General features: G+C 46.9%; 1 protein-coding gene and 1 long non-coding RNA gene across 2 annotated transcripts in view; one reads left to right on the top strand and one right to left on the bottom strand.

The window, feature by feature from the left end:
- The window catches only part of RARRES1 (retinoic acid receptor responder (tazarotene induced) 1), a 45,507-nt gene extending 44,786 nt beyond the window's left edge, over window positions 1-721 (bottom strand). The window contains exon 1 of the mRNA XM_011959092.1: window positions 20-721. Within this exon, the coding sequence (XP_011814482.1) occupies window positions 20-721 (702 nt within the window). The remainder of the gene's footprint in view (window positions 1-19) is intronic.
- Window positions 722-7,906: 7,185 nt separating this feature from the next.
- LOC105523971 lies at window positions 7,907-9,387 on the top strand. The gene is made up of 3 exons (XR_001003680.1): window positions 7,907-8,022; window positions 8,247-8,356; window positions 8,658-9,387. It is a non-coding gene; the product is annotated as an uncharacterized LOC105523971 (long non-coding RNA).
- Window positions 9,388-13,195: the final 3,808 nt, after the last annotated feature.

The raw sequence follows: 13,195 nt of genomic DNA on the forward strand, positions 1-13,195 counted from the left end.
GGGAAAGTTGGCGCGGCACCCGACAGACCCGGGCTCGGAGCGGGCGGTGCCGGCGCTCGCGGAAATAAGGCCGTGGTAGGCCCCTCCCCTCCGCCCCCGGGGCGAATATCTGGAGCGAGCTCGGGTCCCCGTGGGGCCACTCCCTTTCCACGCTTCCTGCAGCCCTTGGGCTCTCTCTGCCCCTCCGCACTGCCCCGGCTTGGTGCCAGGATGCGGCGTCGCCTCCTCGGCGCGGGGCCGGGTGTTTCTGGCCCAGGCCACGAGGGGAGAGGGACGGGGTTGCAGGGACAGTGGGGACGCCTTCCACGAGGGATCGCGGCCCGCCCATGCGACCTCGCGCCGCGCCCCTAGCCCAGCTCAGGGATTCGGCGTTTCCCCTGCAGTTTCGCAACCCTGGGGTTGTAAGGGAAACTGCTTGGGTTCTCCAAGCCTTAGGGCTGTGATTTCCCAGCAGGTGAAAGGGGACCAGCGCAGAAAGGGGCAGATCGCAGCGGGCATTGATGGGGCTCCTCGTGGTGTAGCCGCTGTGGAAGTGGGAAAAGTCGCCAGAGGGCTGGGGCTGGAGAGGAGGCTGAAGGTGGACACCAGCAGGGAGCCCGGGACTACGGAGCCAGTGGCTGGGGACGGGCCTGAGCACCTGCAGGTCCTGCCCGGGAGGAGAGGCGCTGAGGAGGGAGGAGTGGGCAGCAAGGCAGGGTAAGATAAGGCCTGAGAGTCCCATTGGTCTCAGAAGCAAGTAGGTCATTGATACATTGATAACCCAGGTGCGAGGCAGATTTAAAGGCCGGGGGTGGAAGTCGGATTCCTGCGGGGTGAGGCATGGATGGGGCTTCAGGGAATGGACACCACCATGCCCGGCTAATTTTTGTATATTTAGTAAAGATGGGGTTTCACCATGTTGGTCAGGCTGGTCTCAAACTCCTGACCTCGTGATCCCCACGCCTGGGCCTCCCAAAGCGCTGGGATTACAGGCGTGAGCCACCATGCCCGGCAGCAACTCTTTTTAGACAGGTGGCAGTGAAGGGCTGAGATAGCCATTGTTTTTAAACCACAGACAAGAGAAAAAGCCCTGGAGAACCAGGGCTCAGAGAGGAGAACTGGTACTGTTAGGCACTCCCAACATCCATCCATTTCTCCATCCTGCATTTTGTTCAGCTGTCTACCCCTGCTCCAAACCTGGACCCCAGTGCTGTTGTGGGACTAAAGGAAATCCCTTCTTGCCAGTGAGTGGTTGAGACTGGGCACGTGCCAGTTCTCCATAGTGAGCAAAGCCTGTGACTTGATGGATGTGGTGCCATCTCTGGAAAGATCCTGTCTCACTGCACTTCTTCCTCTGGCTGTTGTCTGTCCCTTGTCTGTCTTTCCTTCATTCTGCAGATAATTGTAAAACCCCTACTCTGCCAGGCCCTGGGGAAATGAGGGTGAACAATCTTAAACATCTCTGCCTTCCTGGAGCACACCTAGGCAAGCGGGGCCCAGAGAGTCAATGAGGCCGAGGGACTGTGCCCTATGTTGGACGCAGTTACATGCCAGGGAGAAAAATTAAGCCAGAAAAAGAAGTGGGAAGTTGGGAGGTGGTTAATCATAAAAGGTGTGGTCAGGGCAGGCCTCTCTGGGGAGGTGATACTTGGGTGAGGACGTGAAGGAGGTGAGGGAGCCAGGTGGACATGTATGCAAAAGCACTGTAGGCAGAGGGAACACAAATGTAGAGGCTGGGGCAGGAGTCTACCTGGCATGTTTGAAGGAAAGCAAGAAAGTCTAGCTGGAGGGAGAAGCCAAGAGGAAGAGTGCAGGCCCTTGATAGGCCCCAGGTAGGTCTGGCTGTGCTGCCCAGAAGCATGCCCCCGTCTTGCTGGCTGCCTGAGAATGAAGCCCATTTCAAGAGTGGCAGAGCAGAGAGAGGGAAGGGCCCTGGGTTCCTGATGGTATTGTTGGACACAGGAATCAGCTGATCCTGGAGCCTATTTCTTATTATTTCACTTCTTTGAAGCTGGAGTTGCTGTTTCTTGCCCTCAGAGGCAGCCTAGCACAGGTAATCACCTCCCAGAACCCAGTCATCTCCCCATAGTTTGTTTTGTGCTGTGGTAATAGAATACCTGAGACTGGGTAATTTGTAAGGAACAGATATCTATTTCTTACAGTCCTGGAGGTTGGAAGTGCAAGATCCAGGCACCACCAGATTTGGGGTCTGGTGAGGGCTCAGCTCTGTCTCCCCTTCCAAAGTGGGGCTTTGCATGCTTCATCCTCTGAAGGGGAGGAACACTATATCCTCACATGCTGGAAGAGCGGGAGATAACCCACTCTTATGACCTAAACACCTCACTCTAGGCCCCACCTCCCAACACTCTTTCATTGGGAATTGAGTTTCATCATGAATTTGGGAGGGTACAAAAACACCCAAACTATAGCACCCTCCAAGAGGTTATAGTAGCAGACTTGAGAATGATCACCTCCAGGTTTTATTAAGATTAAATTTTCCTCATTTTACTTCAGTGCTTTGTCCCCCATGAGTATGTTAGGTTGCTTTTAACTGTATGTAATGGAAAACCTGATTAACAATGTGGACTATTTATTGGTCTGGAGTGGGAGATCTCAGTGAGTTTCTGAAAGACCCAGGCTGTCTCCATCCTTCTGCACAGCCATCCTCAGCTGGCTGGCTTTTTGTCCATGGACTTGTAGTTATAGAATGGCTGCCACAGCTCCAGACAGCACATCTTCACATGCTGCAGCCAAAAGCAGGTAGCAGGGAATAGGTTGCCAGAGTGGAAAGTGGAAAGAGAGCTGGACATTATGCACCTGTTTGTTTTTTGCATCAGTAAGAAATGTCTTTTCCAGAACCTCCTGCCTACACCTTTCTTCCCCTGAGACCTTCCTTTATACCAAATCAGCCAGATCTGGGTTACACTGGCAAAGCCTAGCTGCAAGGGAGGCTGGCAAACTGAGTATCTGTCATTTTTCAGAGTCAATGATCTGGTCTGTAAACTAGGATTAAATTTAACTGCATGGAACAAACACCCAAATGACATTGGCTTAAACAGGAGAGGAACTTATCTCTCACATAAAGGAAGTTGTAGGGTAAAGGTGGGGTGGTGGACAATCTGTGGTTGGTATTGGCAGATCCATGAGGTTGTTAGAGGTCCAGGCCTTTTCCAGATCTCTGCTCCCACAACCTAAGGGTGTACTCCTTGCCCTCAGGGTCCAAGATGGTCACTAGCCATCAGCAGGGCCCCCTTTATGGATTTCCTAGAAGTCTCATGGGGCACTTGTGCCCTGTATCTTATTGGCAAGAACTTGGTTGCAAAGGAAGCTGGGAAATGTAGTTTTTATTCACGGTGGCCATATGCCAAAATAAAACTCAGGATTTTGTTACTAAGGAAGAAGATTGTGTCTTACGTTGGGTATCCTAGAAGCAGGCCCAGAAACAAAGATTGTTCGCAGAAGAAATGCTCCTAGAAGAATTCAGTAAGGAGCTAGAAGAAGGATAGCCATGCAAGGATCTCAGATCATTATATGACAGGTAGGTTCAGCCTGACCTGAACGGGAGCTCTCAACTGTCAACGATGCCTCTGAGATGTCCCTGCCCCAGCCAGGGTATCTGGGCTTCCATTCTTCTATGCTGTCAGCCACTGGCTAAGAGCCATCCTTGTTGATAACCCAGGTACTTCAGTCTTTCTGTAGGTGGGCATACAAGGGCAGTAGTACAAGAACAGCCCTCCCAGAAGAGCTGCAGGAGCCTCAGGTCAGAAGCAAAAGTATGCCAAGTGGAAGGGGCAGACTCAGAGAAAGGGATCCAGGAATCTCTGCAGAGCCCCAGTGGGGTCCCTGCAGGGGTAATGCCTAGTGGGAAGGAAGTAGCCACCTCTGTCACTGAGGTGAGGAGGGGAATGGTGGGAATGGCTGATAGTGACCAACAGGCAGCCTGTGCAGCATGTGTGCAGTTCCTGCCTATGAGATAGTGAGAATCATGGAAAGTCATAAGCAAGAGGGAAGACAGAAAAGACCAGGAGACCAAGTGCTGCTGTGTGAGCTCTGGGCGCTCTTCCAAGTTTAGGTGTTTTAAGTAGTGACAACAGTTACAATGGGGGCAAATTGATGCTGATCAGGAACACATGTAGACATTTAATTATAGTATTTGTTTTATAAACAGGGATTTTCTGGAACACAGAGTATTTCCTTTGCAAGAACTGTCCATATTCTTTGCCCACTTACCTGTGGGATTGTTGGATTACTGGTTGATTTGTAGAAGCTCTTTCAATACGAGAGAAATCAGGCCTTGGTCTGTCATGGGTATCCCTGTTTTTTCTGTTCATAGACAGATTTTGTGTGTTCACAGATTGTTCTTCCTTGCCATGTACTGTGTCGGGAGTGATATTGCTAACTGTTCACCACGTTCTCCAAAAGACCTGTCATCATATCCCACCCCCAGCCCAGGGCTGCTGGAAGACTGTGCCACATGGGAGGGGAGGAAAGTATCAGCCAGCAGGTTCTGCTGCAGCCTCTGCACAGAAGCAGATGTGTCCCCACAAGGGTGTCGTGATATATTATGTTCCCTAGTTCCTTAGTCATTGCTCAGGTTATCATGAGCATTTTAGAGAACTTACTTTGTGTTTAAGAAACCTAGTGGTATATAAAGCTATAATGACTTTTAATCATATGAAAAGATAGTACAGACTGTGAGAAGGGAAATTGACATGACATGTTTGGTGGACTATTTGCAATATCTATTGAAATTAGAAATGCATATGGCTTTGACCCAGCAATTCCACCTTGAGAGTTTATACTAACAATACATTCACACATATATATGAAGAAGTATGTGCAAGGATGTTCATTTCCACATATGGATTGTAAACTCCTCCACGGAGGTGACACTGAATGTCTCATTTTCTTCTCTATCTTCCCTAGAACAGTGACTGGCACACAATAGGTGCCAATACAGTTTTTTTTTTTTTTTAATAATGAAGAATTAAGGGCTGGGAAAATCCCTGTGTTTCATGGTTGAATAATTATGGTACCTCCATAGAATGGAATATTGTACAGTCATGAAGAAGAGGTATATTGAGGTGTGTGTGATACTGAACCATCTCTAAGGTATGTTAACAGCAAGGTGTAGAGTAGGGCAAGTAGTATGCTGCTGTTTGTTTAAAAAGAAAAAAATAACATACATAGATGTGGAAATATGCAAAAACAGTCTCTGCAAAGGTTTCAAGAATTGCCCATAGAGGTTGAGAGAGAAACTCTTCACCATAGGCTGTCTTTTGTGGTGGTTGCTTTTTTCATGTGTGTATAATGTATGTTACCTATTCTAAATAAGTAAATAAATGAGGTGCTGTTTCCGAGTGCACTTCAATCAGTTTCTCCTCTGGTAGGGAAGACCGCCACAGGAGCTTTCCAGTTCTGTAGTTCTGCGTAGCCAGAGCAAGCCTGGCTTGCTTGTTGTGTAGTTCCAGCTTGTCTCCCTTTCTCTGAGTCTTGCCTTGCCACACTCTTTCTTGCCTCGGACCTAGTCATGTTTCCTCACATTGAAACTTCCAGGGAAGGAGCTGCTGAGCAGATGCATACTGTAGTGTCAGTGGCTATCATGGCTCACTGCATTGCTCATCTCGGAAGTATTGTTATTTAAATAGGGACCAGGTCTTGAGCCAAGATACCAAAGTTCTGACTGAGCATATTGCAGCACGGGCTCCTGTGCCCTATATTAGGTAGAGGTATCCAGCAGCCCCTGAACAGCTGTACTTGCACCCCTCCTATCCTCTTGACTACATAAAGAGGCCAGAGAGCAGAGAGAAAGGGCTCTGAGAGGCATTGGCTGTTTATTTTCCTTGTCTTGACCAACTCGGGCTGCCATAACAAAATACCTCAGACTGGGTGGCTTAAACAACAGAAATGTGTTTTCTTATGAATCGGAAGCTGGGAAGTCCAAGATCAAGATGCTGGCTGATTCAGTTCCTGCTGAGGCCCCTCTTCCTGATGTGGCCTGGAACAGTGTGCTCACACAGCAGAGAGGGAAGCAGCAAGCCTCTATGTCTCTTCTTATAAGGATGCTAATCCCATCATGGGATTAGGAATTATGGTTAGACTTCATCTAACCCTAATCGCCTCCCAAAGGCCCCACCTCCAAATATCATCACACTGGAGGTTAGGGCTTCAACACATGAACTGGGGGGGACGCAGTTCAGTCTATAGCAAACCCCTCCCAGAGGGCCTGGGATGTGTCTTCCGGCAGATGAGAGGACTGGGCATGAGGAGACCGGGTGGTTGGCTGTGGAGAAAGAACGGCATGGTGACACTGCCATCCTGGCTACCTTTGGCCACCCCAGCTTGTGGAATGTAAGAAGGCCCAGGAACCAGTTCCCATGCACCTCAGGCCCCAGGTTTTCTTAGCCAAACCCTGAGAATACATCAAGAACAGGTGAGGGCATGTGGACGCAGGTGTGAGGGGGGCCTCCCAGCAGCTGTCCCTGCTTCCTGCTAATGCTGCTCTGATTTTCGCCTTTGCTCACGTCTCTCCGGTGCTGCTGAACACACCCCGTTCTGGCGATCTGACTGGAGAGAGACAGTGTCACTGTGGTGGGCTCAGGGATAGACTCGGGACCCTATTTGGGCAAGTAAGTCAGGAGAAGCGGTTGGTGGAGTCTTGGAGGGAAGTTGTCTTGCTCTTCTGAGAGTGTGTGCTCTCGCTTCCTCTGCCGTGCGTGTGAGAGGAAGCCTGTGCCCCAGAAGCTGGTGGTGCCATCTTGTCTCCTCAGGAAAGAGGGCTCAGGATGGTGTCGACTCAGTGGAAGGCAGAGATGAAGCTTGCAAAGAAACCAGGCCCTTGGGGGTGTTACTAACCCACTGGACTGTGACCCATTTGAAGCCTGCCCTGTCTCTAGACTTTTTATTGTAAGAACCAGTAAGTCTGTTTCATGGTTAAAGCCAGCATGAGTGTGGTTTTGTAAGTTTGGTTGAAAATTCCTAATGGATTGCTGAGGCGGTTAGTATTGGCAGGAAACACAGAGATCTAAGGCTGCCTCGTACTGGGGGTGGGAGGTGGGAGGCAGTGGGGAGACTGTGCCGGGTGTGGTGGAAGCCAGACACAATCTGGGAACACCACAGCTGCTACCTGCATTGGGACTACCAGATCTTCAAGGTCCACCAGTTTTGGGATGACCTAGCTGGAGAAGGGACATTTCCCTTCACCAGCAACTCCCAGCCATGGCAGTAGTGCCTTGTCAGCCACAGGGGCCAGGCCAAGCCATGACCCCAGGTCAGAAGTGACTGCTCCCAGGCTAGACAACTGTCTGTTCCCATTTGAGCATCATCTCTCAGCTCCACAAGCCCTGCTACCCTCTCTAAGGCTGCGAGGGAGAGCAGGGTCGGGGGGAGAGAGGAAAAAAGACCCTGGGGAAGGAGAAGGAATCCCTGAGATACAGGCTTTAACCTACATCATGACTGAGAGTCACATCAGAGAAGACAGCAGAGTCACTGGGGTGGATGGAGTATTTTGCAAAGGTACCCTTAGTTGAGACTGTTTTCTCCTCTCTCCTTGCCCCTGCACTCACCAGTGTAAGTACTCACACAGGGGCTTGGAAAGCAAAGTTGATATCAACACCCAAGGGGATAAGGTAATGAACCCTGTCTAAGAGAGCTTTCTGATGACAATGATCCGTATCTGCACTGGCTACATGTGGCTCCCAAGTGCTTGAATTATGGCCAGTGCAGTCTAAGAACAGAATTTTTAATTGTATTTAATTTAAGTTGGTTTAAATATACATAGCCGCATATGTTTACATGGTGTCTGATGGTAACTGTATCATACAGCACAGTTGTAGACAACCGACTTTTCTCTATAGCACTTCGTTTAGAAAGAGAATATTCTGGGGAGCTGTGTTTCAGACATGATGCTATGTGCTTTCTCTTACAGAATAATCTTGTTTAATCTCCACGAGTTTGAGGACTAAACTGGGTGCCAGAGAGAAGTTAAGTAACTTCCTGAGATTGTGTCAGTAATAAGGGAGCAGGGAAGAGATTCAGGCTCAGGTATGGCCCACCCGAGTACTGCTTGTACATTCCACAACTGGGGAGACTCTAATTTACTTAAGGGTTTAGATTACAGCAGCAAAGTGAATTAAGGGCCAGGAAATGTGGCTTTGTGTTTAGGTAAGTTGAGATATTTCACTTCAAGAGAAGAATACTGAAGAAGTCACTCGATATTTAGAACTATATTCAAAGATCATTTTCTTTTCTTTTTTTTTTTTCTTGAGATGGAGTCTCGCACTGTCGCCCGGGCTGGAGTGCAGTGGTGTGATCTTAGCTCACCTCCCGGGTTCAAGCGATTCTCCTGCTTCAGCCTCCTGAGTAGCTGGGATTCCAGGTGCCCACCACCACATGCAGCTAATTTTTTGTATTTTCAGTAGAGATGGGGTTTCACTATGTTGTCCGGGCTGGTCTCAAACTCCTGACCTCAGGTAATCCGCCTGCCTTGGCCTCCCAAGTGCTGGGATTACAGGCGTGAGCCATCATGCCTGGCCTCAAAGATCATTTCTCAGAGAAGAACAGCTGGCTGTCTCTGTCGCCATTAATGAAAGCTTCATTTTATTCTGGTTTGCGTAGGGGCTATGGAAGAATGTGATAAAGTCTTGTTTCTGACATGAGCATTTCTCTTCACATCTCAGGGAGCCTGGTTGGACTTCAGGCCCCTGTGAGGCTGACTCGGTAGTCCTGGAGAAACTCAACAGCCAGGAACTTAGGACCATTTGTGTGTGGCATTTGGGCTAACCAGATTGGTGGCTTCTAAAGAAGATGGAAAGCATCAAGTTTCCTGTATTTAAATTATTTGGTGATCTCAATACTGGTTGTTAGCCAGAGTACACAATGGAGACAGCCTATTTGCTCTACTACTTTTGATGTAGAAATATTACTAAGCTTGAGCTGATTAATAGAACTGTTACACATTTCTGTGCTCCCCTTACCGGTGGCATGAAACAATTCTTTTAAAACCTGCCATGTGTTCACATTTAAAACTAAAAGTAATTTAGATTACATGGATTTGAGAAGCCCATGTTGACACATAATTGCCAACAGATGGGTTTTCAAATGTAATGAAGTAAAAATGGTCAGTACCCCATGTGTTGGATTTTGCAGTTTTCCAAAGTAAGCCCTCAGTTTTGGCATGTCATGCTAGTTAAGAACACAATGTATTTATAGCTCAATTATACATTTTCTGATGAATTTGGCATGGTATTTTGTTTTTCCATCAGTCACTTAAGACAGGACATTTGCCATTCCAAGGATGAATTAACACTCTTCTAAGTGATCTATAAACTGAGATGTAAAATAAATTACAAATTGGGACTGTTTTAGTTTTCCACGCAACGGGTATTTAAATAAAGCTTGAAATCATAAACCTTATTTCTTGTTGGAGAAGATGCTATATTCATTACAGAGTGAAATAAATGATTTTAACTTTTTTTTCCAGCAATAATAGTTAGAATCTTATGTTCCTCAAAGAAAATTCATAACACTTGTTAATATTTGTATGCCATGAACTTTCTGGAATGATTGATTTATGCAATTCTGTTTATGACACTGGCGTTCGTCAGTCAAATTTGCATAGAGTATTTATCAAGGCAAAGCACAACCAACTCTTCATACCACAGAGGAAGGCGTCTGCCCACATGTGGCAGCCTAGATAACAGGACAGTGTGTTAGAAAGCCCTCACTCTATTTTCCCCTCTTCACCATTATTTCTACAGGGTGCACAGCAGGGCATATGTATACTAGTGAGAGCAAACAGAAGTACTGATAAATAAATCACCTGACTAATAAATAGACAGCACAGTCACCCAGACAACTTAGAATACATGAATACATACAGACAGAGGTTGGTTGATTCCTTGGAATGTTCTTATGACAGTGCTGATTTGTGTGTGTGGTTAGTTATTAAACTTTGGTGCTCCTGCAGGGAGGATGATTGGTGCAGGCCTCTATTCAGCCATCCTGCCCCTAGTTCCTTGGAATGTAATGTGCGGTAGGTGGATCTTCAAGTCCAGAAGCAGAAAAGCTGGATCTGTGGGCGTTCAGAAGAGTCAGCAAGTTGTGAGAACAGCAAGGGGCAGACTGGTCTAGGCAGATGATGTGGGCTGAGTGAATGAATTGTAGGGAAGACCAAACAGAACAGCAGTGAAGCTGGCTGGAATCATGCCAGTGGCTACTTGGCAGTAAAGGAAAAAGGAGGAAAACCTTGAAGCCCAGCAATGGGCATTTGCTCTTAGAAGCTTCTCTAAAGTCACAGCACACCTAGCCTTGAAAAGAGCCTACTGTGCACAGGGTGAGTTGGGTTGGATTATTTTTTTTGAAACAAATGCTAGTGTAAACATATTTTTCTCTTCAGTGGTAAATATCAGAATTATGATGAGGCTTTAGGATAAGGAGATACTATTGTTGGCTAAAATGAAGTTCTATCTTTTGATTCTTAAAGAACTAAGAAAGATGGTACAGGGCAAAGAGCTCTGGTCTGAGAGTCAGAAGGCATGGGGTCTAGTCCCAGCTCAACCACTCAAACTGGCTCAGTCTCTTCTGTGTAAAGTCCTGGGTGTGGGAAGAATTACATGGTAATCAGAGGGAACTGCCGGTTTGAAACGCTGTAGTTTTATTCTCTTTTTCCTGTGCCCACCTAGTGCAGAGAACCTTGCTAAGCTGTCCTTTCTTTGGGCTAATCTCAGTAGCATCTTCCCACCTTCTGAAAGAAGACTTGTGCCTTCTTACCATCATGCATGTATCATGCATGGCCTTATTACCAGATATTTTAAGTTAAAAAAAAATCCAAACCACCAAAGATCAGAGTTTAATTGATATGCTTATTGTTCTGAGCTAAATGAAACAAATGAATGTCTGGTAAATGAGATGACTCCTATTTTGAATTGTAAGTAAACTAATGTGGTAGTCAGGGTAGTCTAGGATATGCTGCAATAACAAACGATGCCTACATCTCAGGGCCTAAGATGAAAAAGGTTTATTTGTTGCTCTCATCACAAGTCTATTATGGCTTGGCTGGGGATTTTACCATAGCATTGTCAGTGTTCTTATTCCACAGGGCAGGCCGGTGGAGCAGCTGCTTCTGGAGCATTTCTTGTTGCTACAACTGAGGAAAAAGAACAGGGTGAATTATGCTTAGGCCCTTAGAGTTTCTGTTCAGGAGTGATATATGTTACTTCTGCTCACCTTTTATTGACAAAAGCATGTCATAGGTGGTGCTTAACTTCTTCAGGGGGTGGGAAAGTACAATATCATCATCTTCTCCAGGAGGTGGAGAGCTGGAGGTATGTGGAACAGCACAAATGCTTACCACAGCAGTGACTGCTGGGTGACACCCAAACTCATCATGAGCAGAGTCTTTCGTATATTGTATTAGTTTGCTGAGCTGACATAACTGAATACCACAGACTGGGCAGGTCAGACAGCATTTATTTTCTCCCAATTCTGGAGGCTAGAAGTCCAGTGTCACGGTGTAGGCAGGGTTGGTTTCTTCTGAGACCTCTCCCCTTGGCTTCCCCTTCTCTGTGTGTCTTCACATCATCTTCCCTCTGTGTGTGCCTGTGTCCTTGTCTCCTTATAAGGGCACCAGTCATGTTGGACTGCAGCCCACTCCAATGACCTTACTTTAACAAATTACCTCATTAAAGAGTCTGTTTCCAAATGCTGTAATATTCTGAGGCGCTGGGGGTTAGGGCTTCAACATATGTATGAACTTTGAGGGGACACAATGGAGCCCATAACAGATATCATGTTAACATTAGAACCGGGGCTGTAACAATGGTAATTGTTAATAGCAATTAGTAATTAGCAAAACTTTTTGATACATATTTTCCCTATCCATATGCTTGGTACCAAAAACTCTAAAGATTTTTTTTTTTTTTTTCGTAGGGTCTTGCTCTGTCACCCAGACTGGAGTGCAGTGGCGTGATCTTGGCTCACTGCAACCTCCACCTCGTGGGCTCAGGTGATCCCCCCATCAGCCTCCTGAGTAGCTGGGACTACAGGCATGTGCCACCATGCCTGGCTAATTTTTGTGTTTTTAGTAAAGATGGGGTTTTGCCATGTTGCCCAGTCTGATCTTGAACTCCTGGCTCAAGCAGTGCACCTGCCTTAGCCTCCCAAAGTGCTGGGGTTCCACGCATGAGCCAGCACGCCAGACCATAAAATCTATTTGTGCAAATAAATTATTTATTGCTATAACATTCATGACAGCTCTAAAATGCTGTGATTGGAGTTTAAAAATTGTAGATTTAATTGCAGACCTATAGAAGGTTTTCCTAATATACCTCATACCCTAAACTCTCTTTAAACACATTAGATACTACAGAATCCAGAAGACTGACTTAACTTTTTAGTGGTTTTAATATTTCTCCTGTGATATGTGTTAGAAAACCATTGACCTGTTACTTTGACTGAGTATTTTCCTGCTATTAGACATGATTGGCTGGGCACGGTGGTTCATGCCTATAATCCCAGTGCTTTGGGAGGCTGAGGTAGGCAGATCACCTAAGGTCAGGAGTTTGAGACCAGCCTGGCCAACATGGTGAAACCCCGTCTCTACTAAAAATACAAAAGTTAGCCAGGCGTGGTGGCATACGCCTGTAATCCCAGCTACTTGGGAGGTTGAGGCAAGAGAATCACTTGAACCCGGGAGCGGAGGTTGCAGTGAGCTGAGATCGCGCTGGTGCACTCCAGCCTGGGTGACAGAGTGAGACTCCCTCTCAAAGAAAAGAAAAAAAAAAAGATGTGATCTAGGCTGGTGGTTCTGAGACTTGAGCATGAATCAGCATCCCCAGGAGGGTTTGTTGAGACAGACGACTGAGCCTCTCCCCCAGAGATTCTCATTCCGTAGGTCTGGGATAGACCTAAGATTCTGCGTTTCTGATATGTAACCAGGTTGTGCTGATGCTGCCAGTCAGACCAGACTGCAAGAAGCACTGGTTTAGGAAGTCGCAGGTGAGGTGATGGAAAAACCGTCTTTCTGTGTTTCCTCATCTCTGGGGCTTGAGGTCCTGGAAAGCAACCAGGCTAATGTGGGTACATCACTGATACCTTCCAGTCACTGGGAGACAGGGAGTCAGAATTGTCAGAATGGTGAATGAGGCACTGTGTAACCAGGACCAGCTCTTTTGTATTTCTTTTTTTTTTTTTTTTTCTTGAGATGGAGTCTCGCACT

This window comes from Colobus angolensis, unplaced genomic scaffold (genome assembly GCF_000951035.1).
Source record: "Colobus angolensis palliatus isolate OR3802 unplaced genomic scaffold, Cang.pa_1.0 Scaffold48, whole genome shotgun sequence".
NCBI lineage: Eukaryota > Metazoa > Chordata > Mammalia > Primates > Cercopithecidae > Colobus > Colobus angolensis.